This window comes from Glycine max, chromosome 16 (genome assembly GCF_000004515.6).
Source record: "Glycine max cultivar Williams 82 chromosome 16, Glycine_max_v4.0, whole genome shotgun sequence".
Taxonomy (NCBI): domain Eukaryota; kingdom Viridiplantae; phylum Streptophyta; class Magnoliopsida; order Fabales; family Fabaceae; genus Glycine; species Glycine max.
In genome coordinates, this window is record NC_038252.2 from 33,881,120 (window position 1) to 33,908,283 (window position 27,164).

Sequence of the window (27,164 nt, forward strand, 5' to 3'; positions counted from 1 at the left end):
TCTATCCAAGAGTACGATCGAATACTCTGATATAAAAAATGTTACATTGAATTCCACCACAAATAGCATAATTATTAAAATTTTATCAATTCTAAAGATAGCCCATGGCCAACACATCGAATTAAACTTCAAAAAATACATATGGGGTTTTCAAGTAGGCATAAAATAATACTACATGCCTCATTAATTGCATGCACTCCACTAAAAGCTCATAGCGGCCTAAAAGTTAACAACAAAATTACAAAATAAAGTAAATAACACATCCACATGCATGTCAAAGTAAAAATATCTACTTATCAAAATTTGGAATTATTTATAAACTTTATTCATTTAAGATTTTAAAATAGAAATCTACAAAAAAATTGTAAAAAAAAAAGGCCAAAAGCCAACACTAATAAGTTTGACACTAACTGGATTGCGTTAATTAGCCAAACAAGACCAATGCTTACTAGTGTGAGCCTGACCATCGTTTAAAATGACGCAAAATCGTAAAAATTGAACAAAATTAAAAAAGTATTGTCATTGTTTGCAATTTAATGTTCTCCATTTTTTTCCCAAACCACCATCGCACGTCGCCACCCAAAACCTAAAACTACCACAGCTACAAACATAGAGCTAGCTACCACTACTTACAAAAAAGAAACCATCAATAGGAAAAAAAAAGGAAAATTCACTACCATTGCATGCAACCACACCACCACCCCAAAACTTAAACTGCCATCTCTATTGCCAATATCCACCGTCTCCAAAACCACCTACAATACAGAGAAAAGAACCTCTTCAATAAGTCTAAGAAATTAAAAGAAAGCAAACAAGAGGAAAGATTGAAGATGAAATAGAGAATATAAGTGATGGCCAAACCAACGTTAAAAATTTACATTTTTTAATATTAGTAGCGCCAGCCAAACTAATGCTTAAAAACAACTTTTTCTAATATATTAGGAGGCCGTCGCTTCCTTTTAAATTTTTTAAAAATACAAGGTGAGAATAGTTCTACATTTCGGGCTAAGATGAAATTTTTTAAGATAATTAGTTAGCGTCAATTAGGCAAAACACCAATGTTTTTTTTTTAATATTATTAGCACTGCCCATGATCAAGGCTATCTTTTAAATTTAAAAAACTAAATAGAAGGCAGGAGTAACTTTACTTTTTGTTAGTGTAAGCCTAAGAGGCTAATACTTTATGGTTTACTTTTGTATCGTGTTTTGTTTGTTTATTAACTATACAAGTTCGGTGGATAGGATTTGATCCTCTTTTTTAACAAGAGTAATGTCTTAGGCCTCTCCATAGAGTGATACATACAATATATTTAGCTAAGTGGAAATAGATCGATATGTAATATTGGACCTGTTTGTAATTACACTTTTACTTTATTAACGAAGAATTAATTTCACCATTATTTTGTTAATTTGAGTTGGGTTTCATGTATGGGATAATTGTCCATACAAGATTTTTTTTTCTCAATATGTTCAATCACTTCTAATTTTACTCCCATAAAAGTATTTAGTATTTTCCTGTAAGATATTTTTTTTAAAATAAATTCTAAAATTATAATAGATAAAAGAAAAAAAATAAATTGATATTAATTTTACCTGTTTACGTACTTTTACAATTTTTTTATAGAATTAAAAATGAAAAAATCATACAACATTTTAACAATATAAAAATGTAAAGAACAATTATGATTGGTAAAATCATAAATATTTTGAATTTTTATGATGTTATGAATTTTGTAAAACTTGTAATATTTAATTTTCTTCTATGCAAATATGATAAATTATCTATTTCCCCTCATTAAAAATATATTTAGATCTGTCACTATACAGGGCCTTGGTTTATACGTCTAGCCCATATAAAAAGGATAGCCCAAAAATTAATTTTAATTTTTTAAATTTATTTTTGTATTTATGTTATGTTATTTTATTAAAATAATTGTAACAGTTATCTAAAGTAATTATTTGATTTTAAAATTACTAAAATTAACTAATATTAATATTATTATTTACTTAAAAATATTGCTTACATAATTTTTCTAAAATTTTGGTAGGTAGTTATTACATTATTTAAGTTGTTGCCGTCATACAGATGTTTTCATCTTTTTTCATATCCAATATCTACTATTATATAAATTTTACCAGAGTTTTATTTGTTTTCATCATTTTTACAATTTTTTGTCCTAGTTATGTAAAAAGAATTAAAATTTTATTTCAGAAAAAGTCAAGATATTATAAAAAATTTTATACAATTATTGAATAAAACATTTATATAATTATTTAATAAAAATTTATCATATATAATAAGTTTATTAATTTCTAAAATAATAGTTTTAAAATAATTTAAATAATGATTTATAATTAAATAATAATATAAAATTATTTTACAACTAACAATAAAAATTAAATATTTTATTTTTTTAAAAGTTTTGTAACATTCCAAACACAATTGCACAGTCAAACTTTTGATATTTTAACCTAGTTACACAGTCTTGAGCACAACAAATTAACTCGTGCTCATTCTTTATCGAGGAGGAACTTCCCTTCTGAACTAAATCACACTTTTCAAAGCTTAATTATTCTCTCACAGTAATTCTCTACCAAATAAATTATGCTTAGCTGCATAAACATTACATTAATTAGTGCTCCCTCCATATATCTACCAACCGATTCAAAGTAACGACAGAAGATCCACCTTCAGACATTGCTTCGGTGGCACTGATTTTCATCTTAAAAATCCTCTGTCTAATCTCCTTCCCTCTGTCCGAGTCCATGAGTTCCATCACTCGGTCCCCCAACTCGGTGGAACTCACTAACCCGTCTTTGTTCTGCTTCACCGCCAAACCCACCTTCATTTCCTCCACCAATATCACCCTATTCAGCTTCTGCTCCGCGTAGAGAGGCCACGCCACCATTGGCACACCTTCACACACCGCCTCCAACACCGAGTTCCACCCGCAGTGAGTCACAAACCCTCCCACCGAGTCATGACTCAGTATCGCCGCCTGTGGGGCCCAGTCCCTCACCACTAAGCCCTTCTCCTTGGTCCTCTCCAAAAACCCTTCTGGCAACAACTCGTCCAAGCTCGGTGGCTCCGCCGAGTCACCCTCTTCGAACTCGCTCCTCACGACCCACAAGAACCTTTGCTCACTCTTCTCCAACCCAATAGCAATCTCTCTCAACTGAGTCCTCGAGAATCTCCCCATGCTTCCGAAACTCAAGAAAACAACGCTGTGACTCGGTTGTGAATCGAGCCAACTCAAACACCCGTTATCATCGCCTCTACAAGGAGCCGAAACCACCGGTCCAATGCAAAACACTGGTGGCGTAGTTCCTTCCATCAACCCTTCGTTGAACGCTTCTATAACCCTACTTTCGATAGCATCAAAGGTGTTTACTATAACCCCGTAACTGTCCCTCATGCACGTGGCAATGTCAATAAAAACCTGGTCCTTCCCTTGCTCTGGCAAATCATCGGTGTGAATTTTCGGTAACCCTGGTATGATGAGTTCCTTGATGGACTTGGTGTTGTTTTCGTGAATGATGATTTGCTGAAGGAAAACGGCGAGGGTGGAGGCGCCGGAAGTGTAGTAGAAGTAAGTGGGGATTTGAAGCGTGTTGGTGACACGTGCGGCACTGTAGTTCATGAAGTCCAAGACTATTGCTTTGAGGTTTGAGGTTTGGGAGATGGAGTTGAGGATGCGGCGGAGGTGGTGGCCGGTGGCGCGGCAGAGCTCGAAGTTGAGGGCATGGGGATGGAGGACGGTGGGAATTGAGATCTGAGGGATGCGGTGAAAGGCAATGGAGGGAGTGGCGGCGGTGACGGCGGCGATGTATTTGGCGGTGGCGTCGCAGGTGAAGGCGGTGGGGGAGGTGGGGGTGTCTTGGTTGGGGGGTGGGGTTAGGAAAAGAATGGTGATGGAAAGTGAAGGGTGGTGGCTTAGTATGAGTTTACCTAGTTCCACCATTGAAACAAGGTGTCCTCTTCCCAAAGCTGAATATAGAACAATGGAATCTTTCATGGTCATGATGATTCAAGAGAAAGTCTTTTTTTTTCTTTTTGCCTTTTCTCTTTCTCTTTCTGTTCTGATTCTAAGGAGGGTGATTTGTGTGTGGAGGGAAAGTGTTTTTCTTGCTCTATTTATTGGCAGCGTTGGAAGGTGAATGAAGACCGCGTAATTAAGTGTCTTGAATTATATGTCGGCTTGGCTGGTTTATTTTTTATTTTCTTATAACTCTGCTGGTAACACAGGTTGTGGGAAGGACATGAATTCCATTATTCCTATTAAATACAATTTTTTTAAGGAGGGTTCTACGCAGAAAGGACTGAAATTTATAAAAATATATCTCAAAATATATTAATTAGGATGGTTACAAAATATAATATTAAGCCTTGTTTGATTTAATGTTAAAGAATTGATTTGAGTTTAAAATTAATTTTAAATTTATTTTTATTTGCTGTATCATACATCCATGTGCTTCTAGAAGAGTGAACCCACATGTTAAGGGTCTTGGAGTGCTGTTGACTGTTGTGTCGGCTTATACTACATGCGATCTGTCGCTGTTTGGACCACATGTATTGCAGAGTGCCCTTTCACTTGTGATGAAAATTAAAAATCTATAAAGAGACTACGTAATTTTTATTTTATGCCTATGCATGTGCTTCGATCTAGAAGATTAAGTATATAATGGCGATATCACTTATATACTTTCACATGTGTATGAGACGAGAAACTCTAACAAGTTACATTTATCTATGTATTTCTAAAAGGGATTTGAGAATTCGATATTTACATGTGTTTATTGGAAATAATCAAAGTCTCACATGGCTAAAAGTAATCTTATATTAGAGATAATTTTTATCTCTTGAGTTAGTTTTTGGGGTTAAGTTAAATTCAAAATTTCCTTTTAAAGATGGTATCAGGGCCCGTTCTAATCCTAAGACCACGCTTCCGCTAGTCCTTATTTTATGATGACAAACACTCACTATTTGTTGTTCACACCCTAAGTCCAGAAAGTGTTTGACTTGAGGGTGTGTGTTGAAAATAATTTAAGTCACACATCGATTAAAAGTAATCATACATTAGAAGCAACCCTTACCTCTTAAGTTAGTTTTTGAGGTTAAATTTAACCTAAAACTCACTTTCTAAGAGTGCCGAATCGAAGAAAATATGAAACAAGTCAAGTTAATAATCCAGTATTAATTATCTCTCTATGTAGAATGAGTATGAGTTTGCCTAGTTTCACCATGAAGACTAGGTGTCCCTCCTCAAAGTTGATTCAAGAGGTAGTCTATCTTTTCTTGTCTTTTCTTTTGTCTCTATCTTTCCTGATTCAAAGGAGGATTTGTGTGTGTGGAGCAGCGAGCCATGCAAGTTGGCAAGTGTATTGGATTATCAGTGTGTGGGTATATTTTAGATTAACTAGAAACAACGAGGGAAGCACGAAATCATTATTTTATGCTTATAGAGTTATACATGCCGCGTTTCTAGAAGATTGTATATTTTATGGCTATTATCACTCAAGTTTGTTCACTTGAGGAGAGATCAGTGATATGCCATCTGTCATCATTTTTAACCCACATGTATTGATTTTAATTTTAGGTTACTATATAACTTTGGTAGTGTTTGGTTTAAATGGTTGAATTAGCATTATTGAAAGTAAAATGTGTTCAGTTGGAATGAAAGTAGATGAATTGAATATCTGTTACATATGAAATGAAGCTGCAAGATTTGAAAGAAAAAAAACCTGGGCTCCCCATGCTTTTACTTTCATCTCAAATTGTGATAAAATGGAGTGAAAGTGAAAAGTATACGAAACACAATATATTTTTATCTCTATTGTTAAAATTGCCCCTCTCACTCAAGTGGTCTAATGGCGCCTCGTTGTAGCTGATAATCATTTATACATCTACAATAATCAATAGGTGATCAAACAAAGGGTGCCAGGTTGCAACTCTCACCAATAATCAAATATGTGCAACGTATAGACGTTTATTTCTCAATAATTTTGGATTTTGTTTCGGTCTCACCTAATCAGGAAACATGTTTTTGTATGGGAAGTAAATGGACATTTGTCTCATTTTTTTCTTACTTTTTCTTTTTCTTATTTATTTATTACTTTAATTCAAAACTTTCCTCTTATTTACACTCTCTTTCATTTCAATCAAACAACCTAACTTAACACTATCTTTCCCTTTTCCTTCATCTATTTTTATTCCTTTTCAAACCTCTAGAACAAACATACCCTTAATTGCAGATTTTATTACCAAACTTATCATTATTTCATAAATTTTATTATTAAAATTCTATTTCTACACATTTTACTATCATATTAATAACAAAATAATATTATTTTGAAAAAATCCGGTAAGTTTTTTCAGTGACACTCCAACATTAGAAAAATATGCAAAAGCTAAAAATTTTAATAGTAAAATTTGCAGCAAAAATGATAAAATTCATAAAATAAAAATACTAAGCCTGACTATTCTATTTTTTATTTTTTATCTTTTAGTAAATATTAATTATTAATTTATTAGTTTTTATTAACAGAAAAGATTTGAATCCATAACATTTTACTTTTCAATTTCCATTTCAACTACTAACTAATCAATCCTATTAGTCAAGTCTTACTACTATTTTGTATACTTAATTTTCTGTTTCATTTTACTTTTCTGATTCTAAAAGTGATTAATGTGTGCAAGGAAATAAAAGTGTTTCTTATTTAATTTATGGTCAACGTGGTGGGGAGGAGTCGGCTGCCACTACTAAAAAAACAATATTTTAAGGACGCAACCTCAAGGGGACCATAGAAGTATAGGAGTCATTGTTTTGATTGATCATGAAGTTTCAAGAGAAAGTCGTCTTTGTATTTTCTTTTTCCATTACTCTCCTGATTCAAAGGCGTTGTTATTAGTAGCAGGCTGCGTAAGTGTTTCTGCATTAATAAATTATAAACTATAAGGGATCAATGAAGAAGTGATATTTTATTCTTATGGATATGCTGTGCGTGATTTTTTTTCTGGTGATTACTTTTCTTCTAAAGAACAATACATGGTAGATAAAGTATTAACTAACCACAAAATTTATCTAAAATATTACATCTCCTCATAAATAATCCCATATTTATTTGAAGATACAATAAAAATAATAATATAAATTTAATTAATTAACTATTATACTTGTGATGAAAATTAAAAATCTACGAGGACACTGAGTAATGTTTATTTCATGCTTCTAGAAGATTAATTAATTGTTTAATAGTCATCACTTAAAGCTGTGTCCACTCGGAGTGATATGACGTGTGATTTGTCATTATTTGAACCCATATGATTCATATTAACTAATTCACTTTATGATGGAAATGCTTCCTAAAATATTATTAACTTCAATATAATTCAAGCTTATTTTTCATAATAATTAACTGGTTTATTAATCCTTATCACGGGTAAGTTTATAATTTATAAATGTTTAATATTTTTTTACTTTCTCATTTATAAAATATATCTTAATAAATAGTATATAAATGTTTACTTAAATTAATACATGTTCATGGAAAATAATGTAAAATTTAAGAATTGTGAAAAATATAATATACATGACCAATAAATAGTTCTGGACCTTTTTTCTAGAAGATTTTGACCTACAATCATAATCTAAATATATTTTTTGTCTCTTAAATGTAGATTACTTTTATTTTTTACCTTTCATATTTAAGTTTATTTTTTTAGTCTCTCAATTTTAGAAAATTCTCTTTTTATTCATTCAAATTCACACATTATTCAAAGGATTGCATGCAATTTGTAAAATCATGGTCATTTAGGAATATTTGGGCCATGCATCTAACTAGAAAAGAGATCACATTCTACTTCATCATTGTTGCAACCGATTTATATATTTCTTACGATGGGGCATGAGAGACAATATATATAAGATATATTAAATTTTTATTTCATAAGTTAAACTTAGTTTTTACATCTTAATCTATTTTAAAAAAATTAAATGAGTTATAAAAAAATTAAAATATATAATTTAATTTTATCTTAATGTTTATTTTATTTTTATTGCTTTATTTATGTTTTTATAAACTCTCGTGAAGAATTTTATTTAAAACAACTTAAGTCGTTAAACAACAAACTTAAAAGTGAACTGAACAAGTGGTTTTCCTATCCTATCCTATTATATTACATTTGCAGCCTTTGATTTTTGTATGACAAATTGACAGCCAATAAAAATCATTTACTTTCCATGCCTGACTACTTTGTCTTTCAACGAGCACATGCTGCTCGTGACACTGTAATTCATCTATTGGCTTCTTCATTCATTATTGGAGTTTTTTTTTTTCTCTGTGTAAATTTAGGCATCATGTTATGGAAGATTATGTAAGTGTATTTTCAATGGTGCTCTACTGATTCAGGCATTATTTTTGTTCTTAATTCACTTTTATGAATGCATCAATACTACATCAAATTTATCTGGGAATAGTATTTCCATATGCTGGGGGCAGTTCGCTACATTTGAATACTCTGTATTTATCTAGTCTTGTACCTACAATTATATATTTTATTTTGTTGACTGAAAAAAAATACATCAAATTTTAAATTTTTTATTATTTTTTACTTTTTTTGACAGATTATTATTTTTTTACCTTGATAGTGTAATTAAATAAAAAAAATAAATTTCATATGTTATTTACATTTTTTTTAGTTTTGTTTCTCCAATTATTATTGGAAAGAACCTATTAAATCTTGAAGAATTTGTGCATCATATGGACAAGCCTTTGAGAACAGTGATAATATTATTGTGTCTCAAGCTACTTTTGTTTGTGATCAAATAAGTTTTAAAATATTCACAAAAATAAAAAAAGTTTTCAAATTGAAAATATAATAGATTGTGATTAGTGAGAGATTCATGTTTAATCATAATCATGGATAACAAAAACAACAAATATAGAGATATAAGATAAATATAGTGATGAAGGGAGAAGAAAAAGATAAAGAGTTCATAAATTCTAATTTTTTCAATAACAAAAAATTAATAATACTAACATCTTATATCTGTTGATAAAATAAAATGTCTACCACCATGCTAGTGGACAACTAGGGTTATTGGAGTAAGAGTTGAGTGAGAAAAACAATATAATTGTGAAGGATCTGAGCAGAACGACTCCAGGATTGTATTAAAAGGGGTAGGATTTTTTTTACATAATTTTTTAAATATTTAAGTTCTAATAAATAATAATTTTTAAAGAATATATTATTAAATTTATGAATAAAATTAAAGATATAACCTACTATTAAAAAAAGTAAACAAACATCAATTCTAAAACATATTATATATATATATATATAGATATATTTTTTCCTTTTAATTTTTCTATTTTTTCTTATATATACACACAAAGGATCAATTATTGGAAAGAGGGAGCTGAGAAAAGCCAAGGCTGTGCTTGCCCCCTTATGCGACACCTACAATGGTCCACCTTAAAATCCATTATCCATCATAAAGTTAGTATAGTTTGGGAAGATGCTCCTTATTTTTGTATGCCAGTAGTACTAAACTACTCAATTTGTCCGTTATTAGACGGACATTAATTAGCAAGTGTTGTTAAAGAAGTTCGGCTAACTAGTAACTAATAATGTATAAGCTTATGAGATTTTTTGTTTGGAATATTTTTTATCTTTAATCTTTATTTTTATGTGAAAGGTAAAAATTCACAAATACATAATTTAGGATAATTCACAAAAAGTCATAGGATTTATAATATATTCAATTGTTAAGGATAAATAAAATATCAGAATCCATAATTGATTTCTGATTTCTTATCTAAGTATTTTTTTTATATTTGTTGTAAGATTTTTACGATTATCAATCACAATTATAAATAATGATATTATAATTCTTTCTCAACCAAAATATCTTTATTCTTTAATGAGACTTTCGTAATTATTCTTATACGAAAAAGAAAAATTATGTTACTCGTCATAACATAGAATGGAATCATGTTAATTTACAAACCACTTGCACTTATGTGTATTGTGGTATATACTAATATTGTATCCAAATCAATATTTCATTGATCTTGTATCAACAATAAATCATATAGTCAATAACAAAAATCATTCCTAATATATAACATGTTTACAAATATTTGCATGTCTCATTATATATATATATAATGAGACATGCAAATATATCAAATAATAAATCATCACAAGATATTCAGCACAACATTAATTCTTAGTCTTTGAATAGAAAAATTAATTTGTAATTAGTACTCTCAAAATCAAATATTAACAATTAGTTGTGTCAAATAATAATCCTTCTTTGGACTCACCATTATTCATATGATAATATTTATTATTGTCACGTAATTATCATCACATGTATGTTATTATTTGGTCAAATTGTGTCTTTCTTTAAGCAGAACACAATTTACAAAAATAATCTCATACAAATATCTATGTAATTTTAATAAAATTAATTTTTACAATATAAATTATTTTGATGATATATTGTGTTGATCAATTTAATTTACCAGACATATAAATAAATGGAAAGAATTCGTAGCTACTAAATTTGCACCTAATGATAGCAATAAATATAGAAATATTAATCACAACAAGTAAATATTATATTCTTAAATTATATTTAAGTTTATAATTAATTTACACTTAAATTACGGCAAATAAATATCACATCCATAAATAATTTTATCACGCTATATTAAATTTATATCATAAATGAAAGATAGATGAAAAATAATTTTTGGATACATTCATAAAGTATTATAAAATTGATTTATTTATACAAAGACAAAAAATAACTAACTTGAGTAACTAACAATAACTTAAGTAACTTACTTAAATAACTTTTCTAGTAATCAACTCCAATTATTTAATCGTGATAATTTATTATAACATCACCGATTTCATATATCAAGGAAGCACAAAGACACATATTCTTAAAAAAAAAATTGGCATGTACATAGCATCAAGGCAATTACATCAAAAGGATTTCCAATGACACATAATGTTTTATATAGAAAAATTTGAATCCTAACAATCAAACAAGGAAGACATGCTCTAATATCATTTCTTGAAATATTTTTAATATTTATTTTTTATTCAAAAACTAAAAATTCACATGTTTATAATCTAGGACAATTTATCAAAATTCTTATGATCTATAATACGTTCTTTGACATTTGTTATAATATCTTTACCGTTATCAATCACAATAACAAAAACATTATAGTTTTTTTTCAATTAGAATCTCTTTATTTTTCAATGAAATTTTTGTAAATCTATAATACGTTCTTTGACATTTGTTATAATATCTTTACCGTTATCAATCACAATAACAAAAACATTATAGTTTTTTTTCAATTAGAATCTCTTTATTTTTCAATGAAATTTTTGTAAATCTATAAATAAATAAAAAAGAAACTTTATATTTCCATTATCCCCTAATAAATCGATATTATTTATTTAAATTCATATTATTTTATTTAATTTTTTATCTGATTCATTTAATTTAATCTAATAACATAAAATAAAAGCCATTAATAATAAATAATACATTAATTATTGAAATAACAAAGTTCAACCCCCTTTCTTTCTAGATGCGCGAGTTATTGGACACGATTCTATAGTCAGTGTCATATGTAAGATTCATAATTGAGGTTGAAGAAAGGTCAGAATGAGTTGCCAATTTTTCTGACGCTGATCCACTTCTATTCTATCATATTGTGATATAAAATTAAACTATTATAACATTGTTTCCCTTATATATCAGAAGTAACAATGTTTAAAAAAAGAACAATCTTAGGTTCGTATTTTACCTCGATTTGGTATCTACGTGTAGTTACCGTTACATTCAGATATAATGTTATTTTCAAGGGGGAAAAAAGAAGAGATTTTGGCGTCCTTTTTTTACAGAATTAAGAAAGCAAGTCCCAATATTATACATTTATAAGCAATTCATAATATCGTTTCACGATTAAAACAGTTCTTAGTACGATGAATTTAATTAACTCTGCTTGATTTGATTTTGTAATTGTATAAGTTTGCATTAAAAAAAAAAACAAAATTGTCGTTACATGCCACAAAGATTCGTATATACCATATTGATTTTCCAATTCTTTTATCTGTATAAAATTATAGTAAAGTCATATTTGTGATGAAAAGAAAATACAATAATTGAGTTTGCACTAATATGAGATGATAGTTTTAATTGGGGTAATATTATAAAAAAATAATTATAACTAGCTATTCCAATTTAACTAATTAAGTTAAAATTTTGATTTTTTCTTCTTCTTAAAGTTTATAACTTAAAATGTGCATATTAGTAAGTCATTTTAGTAGCTTATAAACTAGATCAACTAAATTATAAATTGATTCCAGTAAAAAAAATTATAAATTGATTTGATCATAATAAATTTATTTATATATGAACTTATTTTAGTAGATTCAATTCTAATTAACTTAATTTCATATGCTACTCTAACTATCATTTTAAAGTCTACTACTTTTCTTCTTCTTTTTTCATTTGACTTAAATATGTTTTTGCCTTTTGATAAGAGATTGAATTTTGTTTTTATTTCCTAATATTTTTTTTTTAAAATTTGTTGGTGAAAGTCACTCCTAAAATTTCAGCAAGCAAGCACGACTTTAAGTTAGGATGAGTATGATGCAGCAGCACCACGCACATAAGCAATATTAACCCTAATTTTAAAAATAAAAATTTCAAAGATAAAAGATGAAAGTGAATTTAATTTATTAAAAAGATAATGAAAAGGTATTTACCTTTATAAATTAATTTTACCATACACACATTATCCCACCCCAATTTCATGCAAACATTGCCGAGCAAGTAGCAACTAGTTGCTGATCGAGAATAGGTACTAATTAATTTAAGCTTGATGCATGAGTTAAAATGTTCAATTAATTTAGGCCCTAATTAACTGCATATGATAACTTGATTGAAATTACAAAATAATGGCATCATTCAATTACGAGACATGACCCATATTTTTAGGCTTCAATGACCCAACAACACCCCCAATAAACTTATATTTGCTAGTACAAAATTGAGTTTCGGATGTATCTTATAGTACTTATATAGGTACATAGAAAAAATATTTTTTTTCATTGATATATTATTTATAAGTATATTGTCATCAGTACACAGTAAAGGATTGTTAATGTCACATGAACTTGGATCTTTCTTGCATCACATGTACCATTAAACTGGGATAGCCAGCATTTTTTGTTGCATCAAAATGATGATTTGCGCGTGCACGTTGAATTAATTTATTTTAGAATTAATTGTTCATCAGATTTCTAAAACAAAAATTGTTCATGCATAAACTCTGTCACTCAAGCCGAAGCCTAGAAGCCTAAATCTAAGTGAGTTTATCAGAGTTGAAATATAATGAAAAATCTACCGATATCCGACTATTATATACTTTGTTTAACATCTCCCAAGTGTAAATTTTTAATTAATTGTGGCTAAATATAACACCTTATGCCTTTTTTTTTTTCAGATCATATGTATTTTTAGTGGATGGATGACAAAAAGATTTATTCAAATATTTAATGTAATTATATATCTAAAATATAAACTTAAAATCCTTATTAAATTTGAATAATTGACTTGATTTATACACTTAGTGAGTTAGTGGCAAATAACTAAAACTTACGTTTGCATCCATATATACAGAATAACTCAAACTTTAATATTGATGAAAGAATAACACTAAAAATAACAACACTTATAGTTTATCCTTTATAAAGATCAACTTAAATTAAGTTGAATTTGGTATTAGTGTGAAGTCCATGTAAACCGAACCAACCATGAGCAAGTTTCTATAAGTAGTTGAGCTAAACAAAGTGAAATCAATATTGAAAATATCACATATGGGTTCAAATAATTAATGACAGATCCAACATCACATGAGATCAAATAAGCGTCGTAAACAAGCATTAGAGATAATATTTGTGATTCTACCAAAGTACTTAGGTATAATAGTTAATTTCCAATTGAAGACGAACAAGGACCACCAAAAACAGGTGCATTGATTCCTCCGTGGAGATAAAAGGTACAGAATTATCAATAAAAATTGATTCAATTGATAAAAAAATAAATTTACATATTCGATGTAGTTCAATTCTCATTTTTAATATAAAAATATTATTGATAAGTAATTTATAAAATTTTTTACAAGTATTTTTTGAATCTTGTGAACTCCCAAAATTCAACACATCTAAACATTTTTTATACCAAAAAGAAAAAAGCTACAGATCTCTGCTCACTGTCATTGCCAGCGCACTGGAGCTTATAGCCCAACATTGTTAGCAAATATCAAAAGAAATATAAGTAAAAACAAACAAACACCAAATACAAGACAAAAAACTAAAGCATCTTTTAGTTCCAGAATTATATACTCATAAGTAAAAAAGAAAAAGAAAATTACACGCCATGGGAAACCAGTCTTCAAAGGCTATATATATATATATGCTCATATAGTAACTGAACAAAGGTTCCCTAGTTAACACCCTTCAATTTGTCACAAATTTTCCATACCAGGATAGCTAGAAAAAGAGACAAGGCACTGAAGATTAAAAAGACTTCACGATATATGCATGACTAACCATATGGAATATGTCATCTTCTTGAACAAATCTTAATACTTTCATATACTACTTCCTAACTTTTCACCAAAAAATTCCTTAGATTGGAAAAAGGAGAGTAAATACAGTTATATATGTAATATAACCATTATAATCTTCTAGATTGTATATTTATTTTGAATTGGATATGTAATTTAATTATATTACATTTATGATTTAGGGTTAAATAAGTTTTACGTTTATTTTTTTGACAGAAAGAATCTTATATATATGATTAAGAATAAGAGATTCAATACAACTTGATATTATAATGGATTATCATTGTAAAAAAATATGTATTATTTTTAGATAAAAATTAATAATTAGAGGAATTTATCTATTAATTTAGGATTTATTCTTATTCTATTCTTGTATATTTCATCTTTTTGCTTCAGTTTAATCAGTAATTTGAAGTTCAAATCCAAACATGCTGCTACTTTCAAGAATTCTTTTATTGATCATAATAGTTTTACTCAACTTGAGATTGTCTCAAGTAAAAAATTATTGTACACTCCAAAAAAGATTGAATTTAATATAATCATATGAAGCATTTAAATCCAACCGAACGAAAACCCGTTTTCTGAATTGCTTTGAGCATTTTTATTTCTATTTAATGATGATTTAATTATGGCGTTCTTATGTGTCAAGATGAATTTTATTTTTTATCGTTAAAAAATTATTTCTGGTAGAAAATACATATCTCATTTTTAAGAAATTCTTCCTCCTTATTAGATAAATTTGTTCCAATGTGGAACAAACGATAAAAAATAAATTTTTCACTAAATTTTTTTTCAAAAAAATTCCATTAAAAATATTCTTAGTAGCCGTACAAAGTATAATTACAATAATATTAAAATCAACACATATATGAGTTCAAATAATGACAAACCATAAACCACACCACTCCAAGCGAACACAATATAGTCATTAAATATTAAATCTTCTAAAAACACATGCACATATAAGCATAAAATAAACATTTATTGATATTTCATAGTTTTGGTTCATTTTAAAATGGAAAAATATCACCGTCCGAGAAATGCTGGGAATATTCTGACACATTTTTTAAAATATATTCTTTCTTATTATTTAAAACATGCTAAAATATTTAATTTTATAAATTTTCCATTTATTGTTTAATGAATTTCACTTATTTTATAATCTTCAAGTAAATTTTAGTTAATAATAAAAAATTTAATTATTAGAAAAAAATGTTAAGAGAACACTTGTAACCTACACTCCATTTTTGAGTGGGAAATATGTTGACAGTAAATGTTAACAACTAAAGAAAAAAATGAATAAAAAAATAGATATAAAGATGATAAAGAGAAATAATAAGAATCCGATGAAATGTTTGATATATAGTGATGTGTATTTAACATCACTTTAGAATAAGAAAAGAGATAAAAAAAATTATAGATGCAATGAATGTTGTGATGGGAATTATAGAAAAAATAAATAAAAAGAAACTGTAGTAGAAATGTAGTATAGTAAATAATTATAAGAGAGTTGATTTTAATATACTTGTTTTTTTTTTAAGGACATGATTTAATGAGTATAACATATAAAAAATGTGAATTTTTTTTTAAAGATTCCTTGAAATTCCTCTCATTAAAATATTAATATACATGTGCATTCAAATACTGACAGATCACAGATCACCGTATCACACCACACAGCTCCAAGTGAACACACTCAAGTGATTAACCATTAAATATTCAACATCTAGAAGCATAGGCATGCATAACAATAAAATATCATTACATCTTGACCCCTACTTTTAGTTTATTTTAAAATAATAACTAATAACAATAATGATGACTTAAAGTCGTTTACACCCTTATTTATTTTACACTTTTTTATTTATTTATCTAACTTTTTGTATCAAATTATATTACCTACTCCGTTATATATGTATTTTTTTAACTTTATCATAATAATAATTAGAATACTAAAATTAATTAACGGTGCAAAATTATTCTAATTTAATAATAATTTAGATTTTAAATTTAAACATATAACTGTAATTAACAAGTTGTTGATACAGTTGAATCGAATTTGATCTCTTAATCTCAACATTAAAAATCATATGAATAAAAAAATATAATTAAAAAAAAGACCTACTAAAATTAATCGACTGAATTTTTTAATAAAAAATTACCACCAACAAAAGTAATAAATACTCACTTCAATAATAACAAAAAAGTGTTATGTAACAGAAAAATTATATTTAATAAAACACACTTGCTATTATTTAAATAAAAAAAATTCTAGATCGGCCACATATGATGAAGCTTGGGGACTCTACGTTGGCCATAAATAGAGCAAGAAACTCTTCCCCTTCACACACACCAATTCTCCTTACAATCACCACGAGAGAAAGAGAAGGAAAAAGAAAAAGAAAGACTTTCTCTTAATCATCATGACCATGAAAGACTCCATAGTTCTATATTCAGCTTTGGGAAGAGGACACCTTGTTTCAATGGTGGAACTAGGTAAACTCATACTAAGCCACCACCCTTCACTTTCCATCACCATTCTTTTCCTAACCCCACCCCCCAACCAAGACACCCCCACCTCCCCCACCGCCTTCACCTGCGACGCCACCGCCAAATACATCGCCGCCGTCACCGCCTCCACCCCCTCCATCACCTTCCACCGCATCCCCCAGATCTCCGTCCCCACCGTTCTCCCTCCCATGGCCCTCACCTTCGAGCTCTGCCGCGCCACCGGCCACCACCTCCGTCGCATCCTCAACTCCATCTCCCAAACCTCAAACCTCAAAGCAATAGTCTTGGACTTCATGAACTACAGCGCCGCACGTGTCACCAACGCGCTTCAAATCCCCACTTACTTCTACTACACTTCCGGCGCCTCCACCCTCGCCATTTTCCTTCAGCAAATCATCATTCACGAAAACAGCACCAAGTCCTTCAAGGACCTCAACATGCACCTCGTAATCCCAGGGTTACCCAAGATTCACACCGATGACTTGCCGGAGCAGATGCAGGATCGTGCGAACGAAGGTTACCAGGTTTTTATCGACATCGCCACGTGCATGAGGGACAGTGACGGGGTTATAGTAAATACTTGTGAAGCCATGGAAGGTAGGGTTGTAGAAGCTTTTTCCGAAGGATTGATGGAAGGAACCACGCCGAAAGTGTTTTGCATTGGACCCGTGATTTCTTCTGCTCCTTGTAGAAAGGATGATAACGGGTGTTTGAGTTGGCTCGATTCACAACCGAGTCATAGTGTTGTGTTTCTGAGTTTCGGAAGCATGGGGAGATTCTCGAGGACTCAGTTGAGAGAGATTGCTATTGGGTTGGAGAAGAGTGAGCAAAGGTTCTTGTGGGTCGTGAGGAGCGAGTTCGAAGAGGGTGACTCGGGGGAGCCACCGAGTTTGGACGAGTTGTTGCCAGAAGGGTTTTTGGAGAGGACAAAGGAAAAGGGGTTAGTGGTGAGGGACTGGGCCCCACAGGCGGCGATACTGAGTCATGACTCGGTGGGTGGGTTCGTGACTCACTGCGGGTGGAACTCGGTGTTGGAGGCGGTGTGTGAAGGTGTGCCAATGGTGGCGTGGCCTCTCTACGCAGAGCAGAAGCTGAATAAGGTGATCTTGGTGGAGGAAATGAAGGTGGGTTTGGCGGTGAAGCAGAACAAAGACGGGTTAGTGAGTTCCACCGAGTTGGGGGACCGAGTGATGGAACTCATGGACTCGGACAAAGGGAAGGAGATTAGACAGAGGATTTTTAAAATGAAAATCAGTGCCACGGAAGCAATGGCGAAAGGTGGATCTTCAATCATGGCTTTGAATAAGTTAGTGGAACTATGGAGGGAGCACTAGTAGTATAGAATTAGAGATCGATAGAATATTATTAAGTTCAGAAAAAAGTGTGATTCATTATAAAAAGCTTAATGTCTTTCTCAAATAAACAACGAGCACGAGATCAGTTGTTGTTAATTACGAATGCATGTTTGCAAGATTAATTATGAATTGCGTCTAAGTTACGGATTTGGTTGTCACTTCTCATGTCTTTTTAAAATCATACAATTTTTATGATTTTTAAAATTAAATGTCACTTCTCATGTCTTTAGTTTGTTGAACAAATTAAGAATGCATATTAAACTGTTTTTTTCGTATCATTTTTGTACTTAAATTAATTAAGAAATTAACGAATGATTAATGAGAAAAATGGTATCTGATTGATCTAACTTCTAATTAAGACGACATGTAGTGCATGTGTGAATGGTTTAGGGTAATGTTCATTTAGAATTATTAAGATACTAGTGTTCATTTTCATAACCCTTTTCACGCATTCCTTAATTGGACTTTTTTGTTTAATTAATGACTAAAATTAATATAATAAATATGAACTTTGGATCTTTTGGACACTGTTAATTTGTCATTTCGCTGATTTGATGGAAGACGAAGACATTTTCTTCTGCTACACATGTCACGGGAATTGGCCGTTAGCGGTTAAAAAAATAAGTCTGCAACGTAATAAAACTACGACGATTTTTATTTTTTTAAATTACAACATAGAAAAGTTGGTAAATTATGTTCTTTCACCACAGTAATTGAAGATGCACCATAAACATATCGATTTGTTGGTCTTATTAGTTTCATTATATGGCATGCAATCATCCAAATATGATTATTAGCATCGAAATGATGAAGTGATGGTGCATTGTGTTGATTTAATAAATCTGATTGAAGTTAGAAATAATGAGTCTAGGTTATCTTCTTTTATGGGACAGATTAAATTTATCGATAACTTGATCGAGAAATCATCCTTACTTACCATTTCTATTTTGCTATCATTATATACATATGTTTATAATACTTGTTTATCGATCCCATTTTATTAGGAAGATGGTTAGGCCCTCAATTTTAATAATCACGAATAAAACATAAGACCGATGACCTTTAAGAAGAGACTAAATTGTGTTATCTATATATCCTCCTATGAGAAAAGGTTGAAGACTCATTTATAAAAAAGTTCTATACAAAAGGACTATATCACTACAAGAAAAGGTATTTTTTTTTATATATATAAAAAACTGCGGTTCTTATAACCTCTATAAAATCTAAAAGAGTAAAATATATTTTTTTTCTTTAAAAAAATTAAATTTTATTTAGTCCTTCAAGTTTTTTTGTCTTATTTTTTTTTTATCTAATTTAGAAATACTTCATTTTTAATGCTCAAAGTTATTATAGCTAACGTTGAATGACAGTTATAAATCACACACACCCCCCAAGAAAAAGAAAAAAAAGTGAAGTTTCAGTAAAAAAAAAAAGTGAAATATTTCTAAATTAGAAGAATGAGAATAGGTTAAAATGCTTTTTTCTAAAGGGATTAAAATACTTTTGAAAACCTAAAATTAAATTTTAAAACTTAAAAAAAGAAAAACATATTTTATCATATATGAAGGAACCGATAGTATATTATATTAATTAATATATGACCCGTTATACTAGTCTAATTAAATATTGTAGATACTACATATATACGATAAATCAGTTCTGGATCATCACGTCAGAAAAATTGACAAGTGATTTCAACCAGAAATAAATATTAATTATTAATTTATTAAGAAAAGAAATGAAATCTATGATTTTATTTTTGAACCATATATCCAATATGATGGGAAAGTGACCACTTCTTCAATGGCTCTCACACGAAGCTAGTTGCAGAGTCGTGAACAAACTCACATCTAGAAGGAACACTTTGTACGCTAGATCATGTTTTTTAATTAGGCAGAAGCTGCGCGAGTTTCAAAAGACGGTGGAACACGTCGTCGTTGACCACTTGGGAACTAACCGTCCTCAACTTGCTTCTTCTTCAATCCAGTCTTAAAATGAAGTTTTTCAATTTTAAAATAAGGGTATATAATTATTTTTGTGAATTTAATTTTTCTGCATTCTTGATACAAAAAATATATACTACCTATTAATTAGAAAATATTATTGATATAGATTTTAATATAATTATTATATAGAATCAATAAACTTGTCAAATACAGTCATTTATGATATATATATGACAGTGTAACAAATGTGCATGCATTAGTTACACTTTTTAAAACTCATTTCTATTTATTTTTTTCTTCTCTTTCTATTGTATTAATTATTATATATTTTGTATTCTTTCTTTTAGTTTCTTATTATTTATCTATTGTTCTACCCTAAATCTATTTTAAAATGGATTAGATTTTTATCTTTTTTTCTTTTAAATAATTTGAGAGCCAAAATAGATTGATGGGCAAGTTACAAAAAAGAAAGAGAAAAATGCAAACAGCTACTCCGTTAAACGATGGGGCAGAGTCGCAGAAATATATATTTTCTAATTCTTTTATATATATTATTATAGGAAGCTAAAAGGAATTGAAGAAGAACGGAAAACGAAAAATAGGAAAATAATTAATTGAAATAATTATTTTAAACATATTTTCTTATTGAAATGTAATGGGCAGAGATATTAAATTTGTCATATTTTAATTTAATATAATCTTCTCTTTATTTATTTATTTATTTGAAAATTAAAATATGAATAAGTTATTGTTTTGAAATAAATTAAAGAAAAGAAATAAAAGTATAAAGTAGTAATTAATGGGTAAAATACAATTTAAGCTGCTATTATTGGCGCAAAAGGTTGTCAAAATTATTATAAGAAAAGTGAATTAAAAACTAAGAAGTTATTCGGAGCATAAAGAGATGCATGCTCTTGAATCTTTCAAAAGTAATGGCTAAATGTGCATGTATAGAAAAAATGAAAACTATGAATTGAAGGAGTCAATGAGAAGTGACGATAATGATGGCTCGATTTAGATGGGAGCAGGTGCATGCTAGTTGCTTCTCTAACATTCTCTAGTAGTTAGTTAGGCATTGAAATGAAGGGCAGCGAATGTATTGTCATATGAAAAACTAAAACACCTCCATTTACCCTATATATTTGGTGGAGGGGAAACAAAATGAAAAAACAAAGAAAAGTTTTAAACATTATATTAGGAGAATTAAAACAGTGGAAGGAAAGAAAAGTTTAGGTTTCTCTAGATTAGAATTTTTTTATTTTTTTTAAAAAATAAAAAATAAGAGTGATAATATGTTTACTTAAATTTAAAAAATATTTTTTTTTCTAAAAATATTTTAATAAATAAGATCAAAACTAAAAATAATAAGTTAATATTTTCAGTCTTTTCTAAAGAACTAAAACACACGATAATACCAATGTTTTCTAAATCTTAAAAATTTTAAAATATAATTATTTTTTTAAAAATAAAAACTCAAATTAATCAAAAGGTTTTGTTTTTAGAAGTCAGCTATTATTCTTATTTTTCTTTCATTTTTACTTCAACCATACAAATTTAAAATTAATGTAGAAATGTTGTTCTTTCCTTCTACTGTCATCCATTCTAAACCGACCATTAATAAGGCGGGGTTACTGGTTAATTAAAATAATTAGATCTATCATCAGTTCTACATATCTAATAATCCGAATTCTTAATTTAATTATTGTATGACCCCAAAGATAACTAATAGAGCCACACTTAATTTCAAAAGAATAGCTAACGAATTAAGCATCTAGAATTTCATTAATTTGGATTAGATTATCACTCGCCTTCTATGTCACACCAAACTAATTATTAATAAAACTAATTCTATATCAAATTAACCAATTATTAACAATCACAAATCTTATCAGTCCCAATTGGAATATGCCAAATCATGCGTTCAACATCTTATTAATCAAGAATGTACATTCAAATATAAATGATAAGCACCAACCGATAAAGAACTCACAAATCAAGATTTGTATAAAAGAAGAGGAAGATTTGATAGAGAAAGAAATTAAATCACCATTGGCTAGTACTAACACAGGTGTCTCATCCTTCAGTGGAAACATAATATAGTTCCATGGCTAGTACCACCTGTGAGCTAAAATATTCAAGTCCATATATATATACTCTCTTGCATTTGTATAATGCATTCTCATTAATCTATACGTAGTTACGTACACCTTTACTGTGACTGTCAAACAACTTTACACACATTGCCGGAAAAACTCAGTCTTTTATGAACATATATACAAAATACATTGAGGTGGACTAACATTTTTGAGATTCTGCAAAAACATATTCAACCAACTTGCGTGTCAACTCGCGTGCAAATTACATATATTTTTTTTATCAAGGCTTTAGGAATATGCATGCCTGCAATTCATCATGACTTTCTTTCTTGGAAAATTATGCATTCAGAACCTTCCATGATGTACCAACATGAGAAATCAGTAATATACCAATAATCTCTTTATTATCAAGATTTAATTTGTTGTGATTAATATTCTAGTTGAATATTTGATTTCACTATATTTTAGAATATTTATTATCAGCATATATTACATAAGCTGTCTACAGAGATTATAGCCAGTTCTTAGGAAAAATTGTTGGAGTTGTTTTGGTGATCATTGTCGTGGGCTTCAAGCCTATGCTGTTTATATATTTGTGTGTTGATCATCAGTAGAATCATATTTCCATCCCCATTTTATTCTTTATAAAAATAAAAAAGATAAAAAAAAAGTAAATAATGTACGATGATATATCTATAATAACTCATTTGCTAATGTGACAAAATTTCCCTGAATTAGCAGTCACATGCATGCACTCTTTATTTTCTTTTTTATATGAAAAATTATCATACACGTACTAAATTGGCGTTTGTCTCATGCACTTACACACTTAAATTTAATTTAAATGTAACGGGCAGAGATATTAAATCTGCCAAATATTTAGATGATTTTGTGGTAATGACATTCTTAGATAAATTTTACTTTTTCATTTATTCATTATTTTTTTTAAATATAATAGGTTACTATTTAATTTAAAATAAAAATAAAGATATAAAAAGCATAAAATGTAGAATAATGTATTAAATACAATTTTTATTTTTACTTAGTTACACCACTAAAGTAAAAAATTATCAAAATATTTAAATTTGAGGTAGCATAGGATTCAAAGAAGAGTCTGCTAAGAAAAAAGATTGATCAAAAGAGAGCTAAGAACAAAACGTGATGCCTAAAACTAAAAATAATGAAGTAAGGAGCCAATAGAGATGTGACAAGTGACACTACACTTATGGGCTTGTCCCATTTCTACTGTGGAGCATGTGCTAGTTGTTAAGCAAGTTGGTAGGCATTGAATGGTCATAATGCTAATGCTACGTACTACTTATTTGGCTATCAATTTGTCATTTGTCATGAAGGGCTGCGAAAAAAGTAATTAGGCATGGAGTAATATTATAGGACCGCCACATTTTCAATATCATTAATTCACTTAACGTTTAAGTTTGTTGTCCGTTTGGCAACTTAAGTTGCTTTAAATAATACCTTAATCAGTTGTACCATTGAAAAGTAAATGACAGGCTTCGATTGTTACAAGAGAATCCATAACATGTTAAGAATATTGGTTAAAAAAATTAAAATGAAAATATTTTTTATTTAAAAAATAAAAAATAATGTTATTTATAAAAAAATTTACATTTTCATATAAGTTATCTAATAAATATTTTATTTTTTTATTATTTTATCGATATCCTAAAAATATTAATTAATAAGACCCTTTAAGAAAATCATATGTTAGATTCATGTTTAAGTTAGTTTGTTGTTAACGACTTAAGTTGTTTTAAATAATTAAAATTCTTCACAAGTATTTATAAGAAATACAATGACACAAATTAAACTTTAAGTTAAAATTTATTTATGTATTTTAATTTTTAAAATGGGTATATAATTTTTTTAAGTTAAGATATATATAAATTAATTTTAACTTATAAAAAATTATCTTATATTCTTATATCCCTTTTTTTTTCTTATAAATTTATATTTTTTAAAAATCAAATAAACTTTTTTGTTGAATAAAAATCAACTAAACTACTCATAATTAAGTAATTAAAAAGCAACAACACTACCAGTGATTGTCTTGTTAATATTACTGTATCTAGCTTCTCTAAGAGCAGCGCGGTTGCTTATTTTAAGATACAATTGCTTCGGATTTTTTTATATCATTGGAGAATATTTATGTGTGATGTCAGGCGGTTTAAAATTACACTTCATTGTTTCTATAAGTATTGGTTACTTATGATTAAAAAAATATTTTTTTTATCATCTAAGACTAAGTGATCATTTAAGCAACGCTTGAACTATACCATTTGAGTAAATTTTATATAAGTTGCTTAATTATGATTAGGAGAGTTAAAATTAACATAAGATAAGAAACATAAAGTGGATTGTTTAAATTACATTTATTGGAGATGCTCTAAAGCAAATTATATTACTTTAAAATGTAAAATAATTAATTGTAACTATACCGAGCTATTGCATGATGAATCAAATGGGGTTCATCAACAAACGGGCTAGGTGGATTAGGTTGTACAAAATTTGGAATGTGTAATCTTGGTAAATGGAAGTTCAGGAAGATATATAGTTCAAGCTAGACCGAAAAAGGATCGAGGTAAGGTGATCTCATTGTCCTAATTCTTTTCCTTTTGTTTGCAGAAGGAAGGAATATCTCTTAATTCACACATGATACTTCGTTTTACAGTGAACTATTGGTCAAGAATTTCATAATTGTAAAGAGCATATTGAGATGCTTCAAATTAGTTTCAGCACATAAAGTAAATTTCTACAAGAGCAAGTTAGCAGGAGTGGTGACAATAGAAGAAAGCATGATTCAAAGGTATGTTGCATTGTTAAATTGCCATTCAATGATTGCTATGTTTGTGTAACTGGGCATTTGGGTACGTGGGGGCAAACCCAAGGAGGGAATCTGATATGAGCAAGCTTATAATCCCAGAAATAGAGGAAGCACAAGCAACAAAGGTGCAAAGAGAAGAAGGGATCAAGAGAAGAGTGATGAAACCAACGTAACTTGATGATTACGTCTAAGGAGCAGAATTGAAAGAACAAATTAGTAGAATCAGCACCAAATCATGCTTGTGGTGTTTGCTCCCTCATAGGCAAACACGCATAACAAAATCTGTTATTAGAATATTCCTTTTAGATAGAATTGACACAAATATGTTATTTGAATTCCTCTATATATAGTCATGTAAATAAATAAGCAGGATATATAAAATTTCTTTCTTACCTTGCGTTTATCTTCTTCTTCTCCTTTCTCTTTGGTCTGGAGGTGCTGACCTTCGAAGTCAGTAAACAAACCCAGCACCTAACAGAATCAACTCGGAAACTCATTGTGCAAAAGTTTGAAGGAAAAAATGTCTTTATGAAAACACAAACATCTTTTGTTCAGAGAGAGAGTGTGGCTTATTAATTTGGTACTTTCCTTTCTCCTTTATTTTTGTCGTTTTTCAAAATACCTAAAGGTTTGGCTCATAGGATTAACCATATCCAAAGATTTGGGTATGTTGGAATAAGGTATGTAGTTCATAGCAAGTGTGTAGATTGGGAGGAGAAAGTATAAGTACAGAATATTACAAACTATTTGGGAACTTAGAGCAAAAGTAATGCACAAAGGAGAGATGAAGAGATAGTTAGTTGTGTGTGTGTGTGTGTTATTTGGGAACTTAGAGCAAAAGTAATGCACAAAGGAGAGATGAAGAGATAGTTAGGGCGAGTTGGGAATGGTGCTTTAGATGGAGGAAATTAAAGTTAGGTTTGAGTGGGAGATCCAAATAATGCAAAAGTTTATGCAGAAATAATGCAAAAGTTTATGCAGGAGATTAATAAAGTACAATTAAAAAAAAAACAAGGATCGAATCTTCTGACTATTGGATATGAAAGGTGATAACGCAAGAGCGTACACAATAAAAGTTACACATACTCATTGTTGTATGAATAGGAGGTTTCAAAGACTAATCCTTTTTTAAGTTCTTTTGGAGCATCAGGGCCACTTCAAATGTATCTAATTTTACTTGGAAATTTCAATGGAACAGGATACAAACCGAAGATAGTCTTATTAGAAGATATATTGCATTGAACAATATTGGTGTTGTGTTCCATTTTGCGCTGCTCATCTTATGCTCACATGTTTTCTTCTCTTCATCCATCTGGAAACTATGCTATAGACAATTGGCCTGGCTTTCAAGTGGTGATATCCGAGGACAATAAGAATCATTTTGTGAAACATTGTTGTGATCTCACATGGAAAAAGTAAAAAAAGGCTTAGTGGATTGTGTGGTTTGCTACGGTTTGGTCGCAATGGTTAGATAAAAATAACATCGTCGTTCAAGAAGAGTAGACACAAGCCTTGTATGTAATGGATCTTATAAAATTTAGATTGCAATATGGTTAAGTGCTAAGATGAAGGATTGCACCTTTTCCTTATGATTGGTCTGTGAACCTAATATTGTGTAAGAAAGCAATGCAATGACCATCTTTTTTGTATTTGTTGTAACAATATCTTTTGTTTATATGTCCTATTTACTGATAAAAAAAAGATTAATTTTGAGTTTGAGTCCTAAATATGTATTAAAAATTCAGATTAA

General features: G+C 29.3%; 2 protein-coding genes across 2 annotated transcripts; one reads left to right on the plus strand and one right to left on the minus strand.

Moving 5' to 3' along the window:
• Positions 1–2,412: 2,412 nt before the first annotated feature.
• Positions 2,413–4,097, minus strand: UGT2 (isoflavone 7-O-glucosyltransferase). The gene has a single exon (NM_001292091.2). It carries the CDS (start codon positions 4,020–4,022, stop codon positions 2,634–2,636), a length of 1,389 nt encoding a protein of 462 aa, NP_001279020.1. The 5' UTR covers positions 4,023–4,097; the 3' UTR covers positions 2,413–2,633.
• A 12,864-nt stretch (positions 4,098–16,961) lies between these two features.
• Positions 16,962–18,770, plus strand: UGT4 (isoflavone 7-O-glucosyltransferase UGT4). Its single transcript, NM_001317511.2, has one exon. It carries the CDS (start codon positions 17,088–17,090, stop codon positions 18,507–18,509), a length of 1,422 nt encoding a protein of 473 aa, NP_001304440.2. The 5' UTR covers positions 16,962–17,087; the 3' UTR covers positions 18,510–18,770.
• The last annotated feature ends 8,394 nt before the right edge of the window (positions 18,771–27,164 follow it).

Bases quoted from the DNA above. Each gene is read 5' to 3' on its own strand.
- UGT2 (NM_001292091.2), bottom strand. From the start codon at position 4,022: ATGACCATGAAAGATTCCATTGTTCTATATTCAGCTTTGGGAAGAGGA.
- UGT4 (NM_001317511.2), top strand. From the start codon at position 17,088: ATGACCATGAAAGACTCCATAGTTCTATATTCAGCTTTGGGAAGAGGA.